The sequence below is a fragment of the Aquila chrysaetos genome, chromosome 12 (genome assembly GCF_900496995.4).
Source record: "Aquila chrysaetos chrysaetos chromosome 12, bAquChr1.4, whole genome shotgun sequence".
Classification (NCBI taxonomy): Eukaryota; Metazoa; Chordata; class Aves; order Accipitriformes; family Accipitridae; genus Aquila; species Aquila chrysaetos.
The window spans coordinates 12,851,777-12,871,503 of record NC_044015.1 but is presented as its reverse complement, the minus strand read 5'-3'; the positions used below and the strand labels follow the sequence as shown (position 1 = coordinate 12,871,503).

Here is a 19,727-nt window from a genome sequence, read left to right as displayed (position 1 = left end):
GACAGCTAAAGCGAGATATGTTATATTCTCCTTTCTTACAGAAGAGTCGCACCATTTCTTTTTTATTTATAGCCAGGCCCCAGTAGACTGCACATCAGTACAATTCTGTGGTATCGCCCTTCCAAACCACTTCTCCTCCAGACCGATGTTGTGAAGACTGCATGTGGCAGGAACCACGCCTCATTCTCCCTCGCAGAGGATCCAGATGCTTTTGTGGCTTTGTGAGCTCTGCCAGAACCAAGTGGGAGGCTCTCTGCAACTTCTGCAAGGGCAGCACTTAGAGGAACCAAGCATGGGGCCGTTCTATAATAGGGCCTTTGGGGACTTTACACAATGGCAAAAGGACATGTGGTCACACCATGGGATGCTACTGCTAGGCAGGGCCCTCCCCCTTTAAAGCACAGGCCAGTGGCAGGCCCTGGAAACTCCAGCACTGATGTCTCAGTGGCACTGCCAAGAACCCACAAAAAAGCAAGGGTGTCAACCTGCAGAGGTCTGGCCAACAGCAAATGTCTTAAGATGCGTGAAGGGGTGATCCTGCCAGCAGGACGGTGGGAAGATGACTTCCTGCTGACTCCAGCAGTGCAAGTGAGCCTGTTACGCTGCATGAATGTTCATTAACAGTGATAGTGACTATACAGTTATTTCTGTACGGAACATTAGAAGGAATTAAGTTTGTGACTGGCCTGTCCATCCTTGTACCAGCTGATTGCAGCAGCCGGAATGGCATGAGCTTCACACTCCAGGGTGAGGCTGTGGTTTACTTTGATCTTCACTTCTTTAGGGGAGACACCCATCCCTGGGATATCCCCTTTGTTAATGGTGGGTGGAACTGCACAAAAACAAAGGGAGCGAGAGGAACTTACATCACTTACTGTCTTATGCAGCACTTCAAAATTAACTGGACAAAGGGAAAACCTGGATGATAACCTCAAGGAATGCAAGTGCATTCCCTCTATAATGTGCCTCTTCCCCACAGCAGAATTTTTATTTTTATATATATATGTGTGTCTGTGTGTGTGTGTGTGTGTGTGTATTTTAAACTATTTTTAGCATACATATTATATATAAAAATATATAACACTGTGTTCAACAGTTTTAGACATGCAAACCCAACTATAGCCTTACCTAGCTATAGCACTTTATTATGTTTTTGGCTTGAATTCTATAAAGTTCAGTCTACTGCAGTCATTAAAAAGCATTTTAATGGAAACTAATATTCTCAGAAATGTATGGTTGATCAAGAGTAGCTGGTCAAAACTCAACATTTCCATTCTGTTGAAATCCCAGTGTTGCAAAATCTCATTTCCTTCTGAATCAGAATGAAAACAGAACATTTCAATATTATTAAGCTACCCCCCACCCTGGTCTCATAATTTCTTTTAAATTATTTTAAATGTTTTCAAAGCATTTTCCATTCTTTTTTCAATGGGAAATTTTAAGTTCTCCCTAATGCTTACAGTAACATAATAACTGACAGTTGCAATGGCATGTGGTGGGGGGGGGGGGGGGGGTGTTATGTTGCTACATAGCCATACTTCAATAATGAGCTCTTTTGCCATCTTCTCATTATTCCAAATCCAGTGGGGCCTTATTAGGGACTTATTGTAATTAAAATAACAGCACGGTTACTGTGAGGGAGCAAACCAAACTCCAATTCAGACTAGGAAATTAGAGAGAGAGAGAGAGAGAGAGAGAGAGAGAGAGAAATCATGCTTGACTAAGCTCATAATGAAGAGTTTGAGCATTAAAATAGAGTATTAGGCACAAATGCTCAAAGGACAATATGCTGACAGGAAGCCTGAAATGGGAAAGCTTTTGTGCATATGGTATTTTATGGAAGGATATAAAAATAGTATCCTCCCATTTTACCTTACTCAAGAGAGTTTCCCGTTAGATGTTACGGATCCCCTCTCCTCCTTTTTTCCTAGAATAGTTTCTTTGCTCACAAGATTCTCTGCTCACATCTCCCATTGTGCTGCACTTGTCTGATTTGAAAATCATTACCAAAAAAGCATTTCAGAAGAAACTGGAGTTCAACGTTTCTTAAATATCTTCCCTCAGGTGATACAAAGATTTTTAGCCCAACAGCAGCATTTGTAAAGGATGCAACAGCAAACTTTTCCTGTGTTTTCCCTCAAGCAATGCCATGAGCTAATGCAGATGTTTGCTAAACAAAACCACTAACTGAAATCCTTGTGTTCACCTGGACAGGTAACAATCCAAAGGGAAAAAATAGAAGAATGAAAAAAAAATAAAATTTGGAAGTATTTCCTTACTGTAGACTTCCACTTCATAGTGTTTCAAAGTTTCTCCAGCCTCATTTGTGGCTATACAGGTGTATCTTCCAGCGTTGTCCTTCTGTGCATTTAGAATCTGCAGGGTTCGACCACCTGCCAAAAGACATCATTCTTTAATAGCATCTATGTTATGCTCTTGCTTCCCAATTACTTAAATAGCTTCTGCAGCCTACTTTCAATCCTTTGGTCCAAATTCTGCCCTTAGATAAGCATGAAGAACTGATTGCTTACCACCATGTATACTGTGTAATAAATGTCCATAATTTGTAGGAGTGCTTTGGATCACAACTCCTGTTGCTTACAGATTCTTGGAAAATTTGTTAACAGTTCTGCATAAGAAATTTCTTGAAGTTATTCAGATATGAAGAAGTGATTTATGGTTCTGCACTTCATTCACAGAAAAAGGGAAAGGAGGAGTAATAGGTAAGACTAAGGAATAACAGCCTATTCAACACACAGCGGTGGATGTGAGCCTCTGAACTGCCATTCTATTTCAGTGCAGTACTTCATAAGAAAGAGGCCCTTAACTCCCTCCGAAGAATGGACAGAAGCAACAACCACAATGTGAGAAGTGTAAACATGAATCAATTGGTAGAATTTAGGACTTCAAGTGGCCACTACAACTAACATCCATTAATTTCTTTCCTATAGTATCCTGCGTTTGTTTATGACTTAAATTGTCTGCATTCTCAGAGGTGAGTCACTATTTAATTGGGCTGCAGGTCTTTTCAGACTGCATTCCTAGAAGTTGTCCCCCCATGTAGTAATTCAATTCCTTGCTATCAATATCATCTCATTCTTCCTCTGAACACTTGCGGTTAACAATGCTAAAGTACTTGTTCATTTACATTACTTCAGTGTTACCAGTGAACTTGTTCCTGTTTTCCACCTCCATAAATGTGCTAGGTAAGAGTTACTCCAGCAATTAAAAATGGCAAACTACTAATGACCTAGAAAAATTCCATCTCATGATTTTTACTAACGTTGTTGTTTGTATCTCTCTCCATCTGATTTTCAGACTTAATTTCAAATTATTTCCATTCATCATTAACTCCAATGAATTTAGATTTACAGAACAAAAGGATAAATACCTGAATACAAATAAAATACAAGCAAATAATCAGTTAATTGTGAAGCACTTAAAAAATATTGGAATGGGAAGCACTACAAAAGTACAAACATTGTCCTTAATAGATATATATCCTTGATTTTCCAAAAAAACCCCTCAAAACCACAAACCTGTAACAGGAAACTAAACAATAGAAGAATAAAGTGTTATGTTATTTCTCAATAACAACAAAAATTTTACCTGGCAAAATGTGGATATTTCTGTTTGATTCTAAAGGATTACCATCTTTCAGCCAGGTGATTATAGCTGGAGGATATGAGTAAGCCTCACAAACCAGCGATGTTGGGCTGTTGAGGATAACAGTGACATCTTCTGCATTTCCATGGCTGTCTGCACCCGCAATGGTTGGAGACACTAGGAGCAACAAAGTCATTAATCAGTGGAAAGAGGAAGGACCTCTATGAAAAGCCAATTTTCTGTTCCCTGTTCAGTCTACGAATCTGGTTGCAGCCTTAAATAGCTGGGAGGCACTCCTATGAGGCACACTGAAGCCCAGAACCAGACAATATTCATCTGGTTTTATGTCTTGTCCTAAAGTCAATGGTCAGCCCGTTTCAGTGGAATCCATCCACCCTTAGCCTTTGTCAAACACAGGTCACCAAGAAGCCAGCCACCGCTTCTCTCGCAGCAGCTGGCAGACCCACTACTTGATGATCCTGTGAGCAGCACATTGGTATGAGGCACAAGCCTAGGAAACGAGGATGTGAAAAACAAACTCGCCATTGTTTGCATTGGATTATGCAATAACTGTCATGAAAAAAGTGAAGTGCAGATGGTTTCAGCTTTTATGAATAGATCACAATCTGAAGTGCTTTTCAGATACTCCTTCCTTGAATCAAAATAAGACAATGTACTGTCCTGCTCTTTTCATACAATGTCCTATTATAGCTCTGCATTTTCTAGCTCTATATTGTCTGAAGCACAGAACTGCTGTTTCTGTTGAACTACTATTATTTATCAATTACTAAGCTATGAAATCTTAATTGTAGACAGGCAACTTAAGCATTGCTGTAATTAAAGAACTGCAAAATTCCAACATGATTATCTGTTTTTTCCTGAGATGAGTATTTGCTCTGCAAGAGCCAGCCCAGCTGTCTTACCAAGTACATTAAGACTGTAACTTTTGCTCTTATCTCCAGCTGTATTGGATGCAATGCATGTGTATCTCCCTGTGTCAGTGACTTGAGCATTGGTGATTTGCAGGAAACGCCCACTGGACAGAAACTTGTGATCTTCATCATCAGTTAGAGATTGCCCATCCTTTACCCAGGTGATTTGTGGTACAGGGTTCCCTTAATGGAGTAAAGAAAATTGCAGATATTAGTTGTTGCATAGCCTCTAGGATATGCCAAGATTTCTGAAAAACAGAAAAATACAGTTTCAGGTGCCCTTTTAAAATATATCCTTTAGGGAGATGCTTTGGAATATGTATTCTAAAGTCTTTGAACCTCCTCTTAAATTCAACAGGCGTTTAGAGAAGAAATATCACAGCAACTGCCCTCTTGGTTACATTTTATACAACCTTTATAAGTAGGAGTGCTTAGTCCTGCTATAAGCACCATGGTTAAATCAGAAATTTAAAAATTCCACTGAACTGAAAATTCCATTAAAAACAAGCTGTCCAGAACCAATGATGATTGACACCATGGGTTTGATTAGTAAATATAAGTAATATTGTATACTTTTACCTATCACTTCACATGTTAGGGAAACTCTGTGTTTCTCTTTCACTTTCACATCTTCCAATTTATTTTCACCCACAATCCCTGGAGGCACTGCAAACAGACAACACAACATCATCAGCAAGTATTACTTACAACCGATTTAAATACAACAAAGACACGCTCAGGCTATATCTCAGTGTATGCTTCCCTTAATCACATCAATCAATGAACAGCTCAGACCTACCAGAAACGGGTCCAGATGTGAGACATTGTAGAGGCAACCTGCCTGGACAACAGGTACACACTCTGTTCTGCACCCCTTAACCATACAAGTCCACACAAAGGGCAAGAGAGGAACACAGACCCATAAAGGACTCACCTGACTTCATCTTCAGAGCTAGAGAGATACTCGGGGTGCTGAGGAGTATCATCTGTAGGGCGGTATTTCTGAGTATGATCAGTAGGGCAATGGTGATGAGGACTTGTTAGTGGAGCCAAGTTTGATTGTATGCACCAGCAGGTTTTATAAATTTGTAAACCAGTTCTATCACCCATATAAAGCAGCAAGTGATTTATTCGTTCAAAACCATGTATTTAAGAGTTGTTTGTTTTCCAACAGTAATTGAAAGCATCTATCTAGAACTCTAGGGAAAGAACTGATTTATTTTAAAAAAAAAAAAAAAAAAAAAAAAAAAAAGGTCATCTTGTCTATTCACATACCATGTGGATTTTTTCCTTACCAGCATGCTCAGAGAATACAGTAGATTACAAACAACATGCTGTGTAAAGGCACACATGTTTTTTATGCAAATACAGCTAATTCCATACAGGCAGATGAACAAACCATATAGGTCTAAAGGCATCTTGCTGTGGTACAAACTATGTTTCTCTAGGGAAATAGAGGACAAAACCATAGCCTTAAAATACCTATCCACTCCCCAAATAGCTAACTCAATACAAGGAAACTCTTACTGTATGGCTGACCACTTGATGACATGTTTCCAAATAATCTTGGTCAACAGGACTACACAGACTCATGCGCTTTTGGGTGAGGGAGACCAGATTATGAATGTGTTGGTGAGTCGCTGTGGTGGTTAAGAGCTCTAATCAACTATTTCTTTCAAAGTAGAGGCATTTGTAGATTCAGGTCAAAAGAAAATGGCACTACAAATCAAAGTAGGCATGGGGTGTAACAGGTTGAAAAGGAGACCTATAGTTATAAGAAAGCAAGCCCAATCTCCAAGAGATTTTGGAAAGTTTTGTAACAAAAATGAGGGACTAGGGAGCCAGATACTACACTTCAATAATCCTACAAAATGCAAACTTTCAACCTAGACAGAAGACCTAAAGGAGAGGAATTAAAATATATTCAGCAGCTTATTTGTGATCTACCACTAAGTTGGAAGCAAAAATTTTATAAAAATAAGAATCACGGTAATAGGCACAATTCATTGTCAACAGAAAAAAATAATGTTACACCAGATTTTTTATACTAATGAAGGTACAAATGAGAGTGAAGAAATAAAAAAAAAATTGAAAGAGATTTGCATCTCACTTGACTGGAATGGCAAAGATACTACTTCAGCATGGCTAAAAGTTGGCCTCTGAACAGGACACCTGGTGAGATGTAGGTTAGTAGAATTTAGCATGCAGGAAGATGGGGCCAGTACTGGCACTCTCACCAGCTTGAGATGCAGTTACGATCAAATTCTCTGCTGTGACTGTACAAGCAACACAAAACAGACTTTTGTATGGATTCTAGTATCCAAATGCAATGAGATGAAGATGCATCAACCAGTCAAGGAATTAGATAGGGGGAAAATACAACCTAAATGCATAAAGTTCAGGACTTTTAAGTCAGGCCAAAATTTACTATTAATAAACAAACAGAAACTCATCGCTTTGGCCCCAAAATAATACTGTAAGATGTCAAAACATATTAATTTCAGAAATATGACAACGCCACACCAAACATTTTGCAAATATATAAATATTATGCTTATTACACCAAGCTCTCCATGCAAACTGGCTCGCCTGTTGCACCTCCTACAATTTAGAGTAACACTGGTATGTCTCTGTACAGTTCCTATTTACAGTGAGCTGGTGAATATTCTGTGTCACTATAAGGCCACATTCCACTAAGTTTCCTCTAGAAAGACAAAGAAATTACTGGGGGAGGGAAGAGAAGACTGAACAATGGAATTTTCCACTTAGCCCACTTGAAATCAGCTTCACGGAGCATTTTTCTTCAAGGCAAACAAAGCCCATGCAATAGAGATTCCCAGAACCCTCAAGAACACCCTGCTACTAAAACCCTCCAAAGAAAACAGTAAAACAATGAATGCTTTTCAGTGTTTATCCATCTCTTCCATTCTACCAGACTTACACTTCCATGAGCTCATCAAATAAACATGAACTGACATGAATGCAAGTTATCATTTACAGGCTGAATATGCATAATTCAGCTGAAGGCAAGGGAAGTTTGATAGCAGTCAGCATCTTAGAGAAAAGAAACTTACAGGAAAATTATATACAGTAATGCTGTAAGACAGCCTGCATCAGGCCTAGTAATTACTAGTAAAAGTAACAAATAGTTACTAAACCAAAAAGCAGTATTTTCTGGGAAAAATACTGTTTGTTAAAAATAAGTAACATGACAAAATTACACATTAATGGTTCCAAACAGCCATCTAAAGAGCCTGCTGTACCAGTCCTTGTCTAAATACGTTAGCAGGAGTGCCCACTACTACGCTTGGTTTATACCCTTTACAATACCGAAGGCTCTACTGACTGAAGGTTTGCACTGGATCAGAGATCTCTATTTTGCAAAAACAGTTCCAGCTCCAGTGTTTAATTTCCCTGACGGTCTTGGCTTTGCCTTCACATCTTTCTTGCAACACTTTATTACCATCATGCCACTCAGCTATACATATTATACCCAGTGCTGCACAGTAATGCTAGTTTTAATTAATGAGTATTATCATATGGGGTTGCACCTTTCTGCATTTGAACATTAGATGCAACAGATTCATGTGAATTTCTTATGGTTTCCTGGGGCTGTAGCTTTCTTTTGACTTAAACCAGCTTAAATTCAGGCCACTGCCAAAAGAAATAGCACTGTTCCCCTGACCACTCACTCTTGTCATCTTCCTTTCACCAACAGTGGCATTTATAGGCTGTGGTGAATCAGCAGGAACTGATCTGCCTGAAAACTAACCTGACCAGGAAAACACAAAAATCCCACCTTTCCGGATCACCTATAAACTGATTCACCTTGTTCATCTTGCCCAAGGGAGAGTGAAGCTATGAGCAACAAGAAACAGAAGTGAGGATGGGAGTCTGGCTGTGAGCATCTTCTAGACTTCTATCCGACTGCAATAACAACCTAACTGAAGCCAGTTACATTGACATAGGTCCTTTTCAGAAACGAAGCAAACCACAAAACAGAAGTAGCTGCCAGTTATTCCAAATTATGCTTGAAGAATCTTCATTTTAGAAACTAAATGAAAAGCAAACTCAAATGTAGAAGTAAATTCTCTTTAAAACCTGATTTTCTGACCATGTTATCGAATTCACTTTTTTCCCCCCTAAGGACATATGTTTTGGCATAACAATTTTTAAAATACCAGCAAAGTATACAGTAGACCCCTTTACCTTCTACTGTAATAAAAATTATCACACACTTACCTAGAACAGAAAGGTCAAAATCCTTCCTCACCTCTCCTGCAGCATTGGTTACTACACAAGTATATTGACCTTCATCTGCTATACTCGTGTGTGTCAAACGGAGCATTCTGCCTCCTGAGGAGAAAGCCAAAAAACATACCACCATTAAAGTCCTGCTCCAACCAACATGCTCCTAAATTGTCTGTGCTAACCCTTAATTTTTTTATGTTGTGGTTAAATTTACAGCTGTAGATTTTTTTTAACAGGGTCTATTTTTTAATGTGCTTTGTTTTATTGAACATACAGTGAGAGAAAGTGACTGACCTTACTCCTACTGCAATCATTTCGTATGTCTGCTTAGGCCCTCAGCTCCTCAGTGCTTTTAGATCTTTGCTTAATATTGATCATACTATTCTTTCTAGACAGTAACTTCTAAACTACCCAGACATATCTCTTCTTTTTCCTCCAGAAATTACATTTAAGTGAACTTTGAGGCATTCAGCCATTTTCTGAGAATTTCTGGAAGAAGTCAAAGACCAATCAGAACAATCCCTGAAAACTTCAAGACTCAACTGTAGAGTTTGTGCAGAGAAAATCAAACCTGCTCCACACAGGTCACTCAACCTATGTGCAGGGGTACAGTGCATACATAATTCATTGATCAGCACAGGCACCTTGCATGTGGCAGGAACACTGCGTTTGCAATATGCAGTATTTGTGCACGTACTTCTATGCAGGAAATTTTGACAGCATGCAGTGTCTCAGTAGGATTTTTGTTCACATGAGTACTTTGTTATACTGAGAATCTAGATGACTATACAGGAAAAATAAAGCCTCATCAGAGTGGGGGGGCGTGTACACATAAAAATAAGTTTATTTTTATAAACACATACAAACAGTCCTTAAAGGTATTTTCACATTTTACAGACAAGGAATAAAATTCCACTCCTTTCTTCTAGCATTTGTATTAATTGTGCCATCAATAATAATAACAGGTGACAACAGTACTGATTTACATGTAACATTTTAAAATAACAGATTTCTCTTAACACTGTAGCAGAGCACCTGTCAGAACACATTTGCACAGGCGTGCTAGTTTAAAAGGAAGAAGATGTGCAAGTACGTTTGACCAAAGGACCAAGAATATCCCCACTTTGCCATAGCAGAATAACTTCTCTTTGCTTCCTGTTTTGCAGAGGAACAACAAAACAGACATCAATGAGCATTTAAGCGTGAAAACAAAAGTGGTGGCCATCCCTCTGCTTTTTCCAGTTTCTCATTAGCAGCTCTCACATTAGCAATCATTACCACATAGTACATCACTTCTGAACTGTGCATCTCCTGTCTGCGGATATCCACAGGGTCTCATTATCGGGATATATCCCAGAAATTTATGCTCCCGCTCATGTGCTTTGAAGGAAGAAACTGCTGACCTGGTTAATGGATGTGCCTCTGCCCAAGGAATTCTACCTGCTGGAGGGAGTACTGTGAGACTGAGGAAGGCTCACTTCTTGCAGCCTCATGTCACCCTGATCCCTTCTCCCATCCACACCCTGAACAAAGCCACGTAAGAAGCAAAATGAAGCAGATATCTGCCTGCAGGAGATGGTAACTTTCTCTGGTATCACATACCATAGCACACCCCGGGCTCCAGTGCTGAGGCAGGATATGATTTTCTAGATTTAGCTAAAACTTAATAAAAGCTTTTCTCCTTCCTAAAGATAGTATGCAGCTTAATGCATGGTCTGCAAGGAAAGCAGATGTGGTATGGTGGAATTTTTTCCCCCCCCTTTTTTTTTTTAAAGGATACGTAGGAAGCATCATCAAAAGGAAACATCAGCATAGTATCTGTATTAACAAATTAGAACTTGCCAGCAGTGTGCGTCCACACATTTAAATCATCTGCAACGCCAAGCATGTTTTCAATCAACAGAACCAAAATCTTGCTTTGGCAAAGTATTTTACCTCCTAAATTAGTCGAAGAGGGGGATTTTCTGGTGGTTGTTGTTGTTTTGGGTTTTTTTACAGCTGTACAAGCACAAATAAAGTTCCAAATGCCATGTTGTTACAGTTCACTACAACATGTAGTTTTCTGAAGAACTGAGCAAAAGCACAAAGTTTACTGGAAAACAAAGTGCTGAGTTCTGGCCTGTTTCCCCACTCCCACTGCAGCTAACATTCAGAGACAACAAACATCTTTTTGTCTCTCACCCTTCCTGACTCTGCAATCCAGATGGTGATATTAGTGTGGGTGTAGAAATCAACAGACAGAACACAAAGAATCAAGCCCAGAAGACATTATTTTTGCTGATGGCAACTTTGCACAAAAAGGAACACATACCAACTCAGATAGTCAGATTTACACCGGATAATAATCAGACACCCACTCCTTTTTCCATGCACCATATGTAAGAATGGGAAAGCAGACGACAGGACTACCTGTAATGTTAAAAGCTACACTGATGAAAAAAATCCTGAAAAATTTCAGCTTCAAATCCAGTCTTAGCTGAGCTTCTAAACAACTTCCAGTTCCTTTATCTGTCTGATAGCTTTCTTGTGTCCATGCTTTGCATGGTGGCTATGTCAGAGTATAAGAAACTTAATCAAAACTTATTTTAATGAGATTTCTAGCTGTGTGTGGCAAGCCCAAGATCAAAGAAACATCTCACTTGTAACCAGATACTTAATTACTTCTATGCATTCCACAAAGCTGATCCCCAAACACATGAAATCAACACAAAATTTATTGCCTGCTTGGTACACATTTTCCATTTGTAATCTAAAGGGCGGCTAACTCAATTTCCTATTGTAAACACAAAGCTTTAACATCACTGCAGCTGCCATTCAAGTACTCTCACTTCCCTGTGGTATTATAGGAAGATGGTTTACAGGAACAGGTACCGAGCCTCTCCTATTTTGGACACCTCTGTCAATTACTACATAAAAAGGCATCTGAACTAGTTCTTTGCAGGTTATTCCAGCTTGAAAATTGAGATCCCTGACAAATTGCATCTGTTTCTCCACTTGCCTATCACTAGTTTCTCCAGATCCCTTGGACTAGAATTGTTAATACAGTGTTCTGTGCTATCTCTGACTGATGACCTAATTCCAGCTTTTATTAGATGACATTAGATCAGATTCAGTTAGCTCCAAGGCCAGGGAGGTATTTACATGCATTAATTTCTGACACTCATGAACAGGTTTCCCTTTGTTTTTATATACAGACCCACAGAAATGAAAGATGTGTTTTGCTTATTGTCATTTGTATTCATTCTCTCTTAAAGATTTTTCCTCTTTAAAAGGTAAAATAACTGTGAAGAGGAAGAGGTAGAGAAAACTAACCAAATGAGAGTGCTAATGGAGTATATGTGTTGGTCCTGACAAAGCAAGATGTTACCATCTGACATAGTTCTGGAAATAAGCATTGGACTAACATACACTAACAGCCAGAATTATGGCTTATACCACACCTTTGGCCCAAACACATAAAGTTTGGTAACAACTTTAAAAGTTTACATTAACAATTCACCAGACACTCCAGCCAATCTGACCCCATTTACTGAAAAGCTTGGCATTGAACAACAGTTTCTCTTCTCTCCCTGTCTTTACAGCTTATTAAACCAAACCTTCTTTCATGTGACATACCTGCACTGTAGATGCAGAGGGCCCTTCACCCTCTTCCCTGTTTTTTTGGTTTGGTTTTTTTTTGTTGTTGTTGTTTTTTTAAATAACTACAGCTTTTGTACCTGAGAGGATTCTCACTGAGCTGTTCAAAGTGACAGGCCATCCATTCTTGAGCCATGTTATTGATGGCAAGGGAATTCCTGAAGCTTCACAAACCAGAGAGATGGGATTCTTCTCCACAATGCTGATGTTTTCAGGCATCTGCAGGGAACTAGCAATACTTGGGGGAACTACAGAAAAGAGTAAAGAAATGCCATGCTTCAGAACAAATAAATATTAACTTTGCTCTCAAAACATTCGGTTATCCAAATAATAATTCACTGAAGCTAAAATAAGTTTGGCAAGTGAAGAGCTACAAAACTGAGACATTTAGTACTACACGTTAATGACAATTTCTTACTGTGTAATGGCATGGAAATATTAAAATTAAATTCTATCAGTTCTATTACCTTTATTTTATGGCTTAAATTCCATAGTGAATAAGTTTATAGTAGTTCTGTCCATTCTATGCTAATTATAACTTCCTGTATCTAATGAAACGCTAGGGAAAATTATAACACTGACAGAATTACATGCTTTTTCTAATGGAAAGAACAACCCCCTATTAAAATAACTACCAAATTTATTTTTAGCTTTTCTTTGCTAGGAATAAGAATATTTCCACTTTGGAAGCAGTTCTGCAGTTCTACAGTTCATACTTCAGAACATAAAGGCTGGGGTCAAGAATTGATGACCAACATCCTCCAGCACTCTGAGTAGCTTGAGGAGGTTTGAAGTTTCTCTCTACTGCCCAGAAGTTTGATAATACAGTACAGCAAATATTCCAAATAAAAAAAGAAAACTGGTAAACAATTTTGGTCTCTCATTTTCAATAATAATAATTCCTGTGTTTACTTTCGCAGTAAAATATGAATATTCAGTGTTTGACAAAGCCTAAAAAGTCATATGCAAAAGCATTACAGTGGCTGTAAGATATTGTGATGTTCTGATCAATGCCATCAAGTCAAATGATGGAGATGATTTATAGTTGGACATATCATCTTTAAATTCTTCTGATTGTGCAAAATGAGAGAACCTGATAATTAGATACTTGAGATACTGGCTACCCTCCAGTAACGGTCCTCTGGTAGCTGCTAGTAACAGGGAGTTTTTGGTTTAACCTTGATTTCTATCTCCCACAATAGAATACTTCATACCATGACACTCACTCCAGTATCATATAAAAGTATACCATATCTTGGTTTTCTCCTCATGGGAGATGCAGCAACTAGGGGTGGATTCATATTAACAGGGACAGAGGTAAGACTTTAAAATATTCAGGACTTATAAAACTGGATTTGAATTTTTGTAACACTGCAGTTGAAACTGCATCACTGACCTGCAATTGAAACTGCATCACGTGTAAAGCCTGCAACAGATATAGGTGGTGCATTTAGCTACACAACTATTTCTTGGATGTCCTTGGGTGAATTTAAAGGTCTAATTTGTTTCTGTTATGCCTGCCCCATTTTGCACATACTTACCATGAACATTTAAATCGTATTTTCTGTCAGATAGCCCTGCCACATTGGCAGCAACACAGACATAGCGGCCAGTGTCTGACACCTGGGCATTTTTCAGTTGAAGAAAGCGACCATCATGAAGTGTCGCTATGTTTCCTCCACTGACCAGTGGATGGCCATCCTTCATCCATGTTATTGCTGGTTCTGGAATGCCCTGTACCTTGCACTCCAAAGAAATTGCATTTCCTTGGGTGACGACAACTTCTGATGGGTGGCTACCACTATTTAATATAGTTGGTCGAACTATGAAAGAAAAAGAAACACAGTGTGGAAGTCAACTGGAAGCTACATTTCAGGATCTTCACCTGTTTCTGAACAGAACAACAATCAAGTTTGCCAGATCAGCATTTTAATAAAGACCAGTTGCTGCAGGTTACTGCTGGCAAATCAGTTAGGAGCACTCTGCAATTCTTAGCATTTTCCACAGGACCAAGGCAAGACGAATCACCTCCTCTCCCCTCACCCCACCCCATAAAGTAAAAATGTTTTTTAAAATGTAGCTTACAGGCAATTTTACAAATGCAAACAGGAGAAAAAATTAAATTAAAAAAGACTGCCCCAAATGCTGTCAATCCATGCAGATTTTTGAAGATTTTCTCTTTCATGGGATTGTTTAAAAACACCTCCTTTTATTCATGACCAAAACACAGAAGCAGCAGTAAAATCTAAGGGAAATCTAAGTTCAATTAATTGTCATCACTGCTACAGTTTGGCGACAAGAAACATTACACTACCTAAAGGGGTTACATCCTTGTAATCATCTGTGGTCAAATGAACTTTCAACAGGTATATACAATGTCTTGGTCAAGCTCCAAGTCCAGATTGCCAAAATTTTAATTACTTAACATTCTCCTCAGAGTACCCTTAAATTGTCCTATAGCTAGACATTACTCTCTGAAAATCTTGCAGCTTAACATCACTGTACTGATAACACTTTCATAACGTAACTCTATTGCAGAACTGGTAAACTATGAACAGAATTTTTCATGGTAACTTACTGTATACTTGCAAACTGTACTCTTTCTTTGCACTTCCAGCTACATTTGTAGCAATACAAGTATAGGATGCAGCATCAGACTTTTCAGCAATTGAAATTTGTAGCTGTCTGCCTCCAGATAATATCCGCACCCTTCCTGAAAGGTCAGCCACCAGTGGAGAGCCTGAAAGAGACATTCTTTCAGACAAAAAACATAAAAAATGGTAACGAGCTTGCTCACACGGTGTAAAGTCAACTGGGTCGTTTAAAAATTACTGCGTGCCACAATTGTCCATTTCAGAACTGCTCTATTAGAGTTTTTCACAGACATCAGAAACTTCACACAAGCAGTTTCTGAGGACTTCCCATATTAATTGCTGACTTCATGACATACAGTAACCTGAGCTAAAGCACAGCAACTCTCACCACACTCACATCCATCCAGAAAGTTTTGGACACTTCCACTGAGCAGCAAATTCAACACTTTCAGTAAAATCTGACTCATTGTCCAGTACATAATTGTCTCACCCAGCACAGCCAGTGCTTGGAAACATATAATTTAGTTTTCACAGCCAGACCATCTGTATGTTTTCTGTCACACAGCACATGTGCATTGACTTCTGCCCAGGAAATCCTCAGCAGAAGCATGACAGCAAAACAATATTGCACTCTCTGAGCAGAATTTTCAGTCTTGGAGACCTCAGGTTAGGCAGCTATCTTCATCTCTACAAACCGCAGGGAGACTTTGTGACAGAAGGAATACACCTGCCACTGATAATTCTTACAAGCTGAATTTTCATTTCCCACTTGTGCATTTAAAACCCTCTCTATGAACAAGTGCACCAAATATCAAACATGATGAAAAATCTGGCTCTCGCCTAACATTCAAAACTGTACTACTTTCTAACTGCCTTTCTAGACTTTCCAACAGGTTTAAGTTTCCTTTCAGCCATTTAAGTGTATATACCTTAGCCTCGCGGTACATTATTAGAACATGTCATACAATGCCTTTTGGCTTCCAAGAGACATGGTTTAAAAAGAAATTGATAAACTTCATCTTCTTTGAAAATTTTATGCATTAGAAAAAGTGTTTTTTAATTAAAAGCTGCTCTTTCCACAACCCAAAATAAGGTAGGCACATACCACACTGAATTGTGCTGTTAGAAAAAGACAGATGAGTAGGTAAGATTGATTAATAACACAAGAATTACCACACTAGAAGAGTTCAACATCTTGTCTAATATTCCATCTCCAACAGTGTCCATGCTTAAAAGAAGGTGCTAAAAATACCTGGTTTTGTCTACTGATTCATAAGAAGATGTTTGTCAATGTTACTTTAACACCTAAAGCAAAAAGGTGTGCAGACTGCTCAAATATTAAGATGGGATGAGAGAAAGGTTCAGTAAATCGCAAAAGCAATTATGACAACTAGATGCGTTTTCATCACTTGGTAGTATGCCATGGCTGCAAATTTAAAAATAACTCAGAGAATATGTCTATGTTATGCAGTGGATCACAGGGCAGAGACCCTTGACTCCACACCACAGGACTTCAGTGACTCACAGCCCTGCCGGCTGGGATCCACAAATACGTCTTGATGCTGCCTTGCTGCACCATGGTAAATAAGCATATTGAGAGGAGTTAAGTGCTTCACAGTCCATTTTTAAGTCAGCTCAGGAATCTCTGCCCTGTGCTTCTCTTGCACACCTTTAGGAATAACGACACCTAATACAAGCAGAGGTGAGTTAGAGAGAAGGGGATAATCTACTACTGTAATTCATTTTACTCGATATCAGGACTGTTTAGATATCTGCATGCTTGAACTCCTCAGAATACACCATCTAAAATGCTCACAGGAAAAAAGAAAAACTGGCAGGTCAGAATTATCACATTTGCTTTATAAAACGGACAATGGGCAGTTACCCACCATTCTTTTTCCAGGTAAGACTGGGTGGTGGGATGCCATTAGACTCACATATCAGGCTTATCAAGCTCCCTTCAGTTACTGTCAGTTGAGAGATGTCATCTGAGCCATAAATACTTGGTGACACTGAAAAGAAATGCCAAATAATTGCAGCATTTGAAACAAAACATTATCGGCCAACAGCAAGACCCAAATGACCCTCATACAAATTTGTCCTGTTATACTCTGAAGCAATTACAAGGACTGTATTCTCTTGCTGACAACGTAAACCAGACCCTGGGTAGGGAATAATATACTTGCGAATGACTGCATCTGTCCTTCCAGCCTCTGAGGTCTAGTGCATACATAGACTCTATTTCTGGCTGACTTTTGAATGGACTTCACAGAACAAAGCCGTTTCTGTGAATGATGTAAACTGACTCCAACTCTAAGAGCCTGCCTCATTCATGGCCTTAGCGAATAAACCTACAGATATCATCATTAGGTGGAAAGTGACTTTTAAAAGTCAGCCTAAGTTTTTCTTTTGAATTTTTCCTGCATCAACACAGTGGCTGCCACATCCAACGCTAAGGTCCCTATCCCTTCAATTGCCCTACTGTACCAGAGTGCCAGCTTTGCGACTGTAAATCAGTTGCAGACAAAAGGGACCACTGTTTTCAGTCTGATTGTCAAAGTCTTAAAGGACTTTGGTTCAATTGCTGCAGAAGGGATAACTGCCTTCTTGAAATGGAAGAACCATTTTCTTCTGATGAAAATAGCGTAGGTAACACTTGAAAAGAGACCAAAAAAAGCAGAGGAGAACGTAGGCTGAAACTGGCAAATAAAATCTCACTAGTAACTTATCCAGCACATTTTTTATGCAAATGACAGTAGATGGCTTCTCCTTCTGACACTTCAAACTCTTATTTAGCAGCAACCAGATGTATGGGTTTCAAAACGACTGACTGCAAAGGGCTTCAACCTTTTATTTGTCCTGTTTCTTGTCAAAAAGTTTGTGCCATTCTCTAAGGAGGTACATCTTACATTTAACACATGGGCTGGTTCCTGGAACCAGAGTTAGCTCTCAGGATCTCACCAATCCTCAGATTTTAAATCCATTTCCTGGATTTAAAACTTAAAAATATGGCAAGCATGCCTCTTGGTCCTTTGGTGTAAACAAAGACTATAATTCTAAACTGTTATCCACAGATGACTTTCACAGGCAACTTTTGGTTTCTACTAAGCTTATTCCATCAAAGCTGCTAACTAGCAAAGAATTATCCCTCCTCTCAAAATCCTACTGAAACGGTCTCACTGCGCAGAAGAACAAATCCAATATCCCTCCAGCAGCAAAGACTGTCTGCAACACTGCAGATCTTACAAATCTGGGGAGGGAGAGATGAGAGCTAAAGATGACATGCACAGTAAATGGGTATATGGGAAAATTGCATGGTCTTGGATGGTACTACAATATCCACCTCTAACTTAAACACCAGGAATGTTTCTTTTTTAATAAATAATGACAGAATTCTATATTAAAAATTGTAGTTTTATCATTACAAACCCTGTTGGATAATTCCAGTCTTGTGATTTCAAAGCAAGAAATTAATTTCTAATAGCAAAAAAAGGCACATTTCAATTTGCATATGGTAAGAAAATGATGGTGCAGCAAAAACACTCAAAATCAAATATTAAAATAAATGTCCTAAGCCACACTCATCATCTAGCCACAGAAAAATTATACCAAAGCTATTTTTATGATTCAGTGATGATAACTTTACAGAGCAAATAAAGCTAGGTAAACCAGCTTTTATTTATCTGAATTTCCACGCTTCAGCATTTAAAAAAGTAGAAAGTTGGTAGGCTACTTTAAATGGCATTAGGGTGCACAAATAGGAGCTATGGATACAAAACCAGTTAGTTACAGCTCTAAGCTACTATCATGCATGCAAATCCAGCCTGACAAAGGCCTGTGAAGTAGCTGGTATTAATTTAGAACCAAAGCAATTTGAAAAATGTGTGCACTTTCTTGGGACTGTTAAACTACAACAAATGAAATAACATCTCCCTGCATGAACCTCAGCAATTAAGTGTTTATGAACTACCGAGGATTTTAGTGTCTTGCATCATGATTTCACTCTGAGCTCCGTTCCCATTCCTGGAATAACCTTAATAAATCTTACCCCAAATATTGACATTATAGTTCTTTTCAGTTTTCCCAGCAACATTTGTCGCTTCACAAGTGTAACGGCCAGTGTCCTGTACTTGAGCTCCTTCAATCTAGGAAGAAAATGAAAACCTGGATTTATTCTTCTTACATTGTTATACATGAAACTTGTAGGGAGAGGTTGCTCAGGTTTCAATTTTTATTTTTACATCTGTTTCCCTAAATATTAATAATACAGTATTACTCCTGCAAAATCTGTACACAAACATCCAGGTGTCTATGACCTCCCTCACTCCTCACCCACTGCTCTCTATTGCACCAGAAGGCCTAATGCTATCTAATCTCTAATGGGTATCTAGTGCCGTCATGGTGGGTATAACTCCCCAGAAAGCAATCGCCACCAGAGTGTGACTGCCCGGTTTACCTTCAGTACACTTCCATCTTCAGAGATGCTAAGACCTGGCTTCTTCAGCAAGGGTCGTCCATCTTTGAGCCACATCAGCATGGGTGGGGGAATAGCATTGCTCTGGCAGAGCAGCTCCACTGCCTGGCTGATGAGCACCGAGACGTTTTGTTCCTCTCCCATGATGTTTGGTGGAACTACAGCAACAAATCAAAACAAAGGACCTTTGGGCATTGCAGACTTCCCAGAGTAACCACACTGTGGAGTTAGCAG

The 19,727-nt window shown here is 39.0% G+C and overlaps 1 protein-coding gene across 2 annotated transcripts in view; it reads right to left on the bottom strand.

The window, feature by feature from the left end:
- HMCN1 (hemicentin 1) overlaps positions 1-19,727 on the bottom strand; it is a 218,050-nt gene that overhangs the window by 61,875 nt on the left and 136,448 nt on the right. For both annotated transcript variants that reach the window (XM_030031794.2, XM_041128002.1), the window contains exons 41-52: positions 19,476-19,651; positions 19,068-19,164; positions 16,909-17,031; positions 15,004-15,165; positions 13,967-14,248; positions 12,506-12,673; positions 8,781-8,894; positions 5,118-5,204; positions 4,530-4,721; positions 3,610-3,783; positions 2,280-2,393; positions 687-832 (exon numbers count right to left, since the gene is read on the bottom strand). In XM_030031794.2, the coding sequence (XP_029887654.1) occupies positions 687-832; positions 2,280-2,393; positions 3,610-3,783; positions 4,530-4,721; positions 5,118-5,204; positions 8,781-8,894; positions 12,506-12,673; positions 13,967-14,248; positions 15,004-15,165; positions 16,909-17,031; positions 19,068-19,164; positions 19,476-19,651 (1,835 nt within the window). The remainder of the gene's footprint in view (positions 1-686; positions 833-2,279; positions 2,394-3,609; positions 3,784-4,529; positions 4,722-5,117; positions 5,205-8,780; positions 8,895-12,505; positions 12,674-13,966; positions 14,249-15,003; positions 15,166-16,908; positions 17,032-19,067; positions 19,165-19,475; positions 19,652-19,727) is intronic.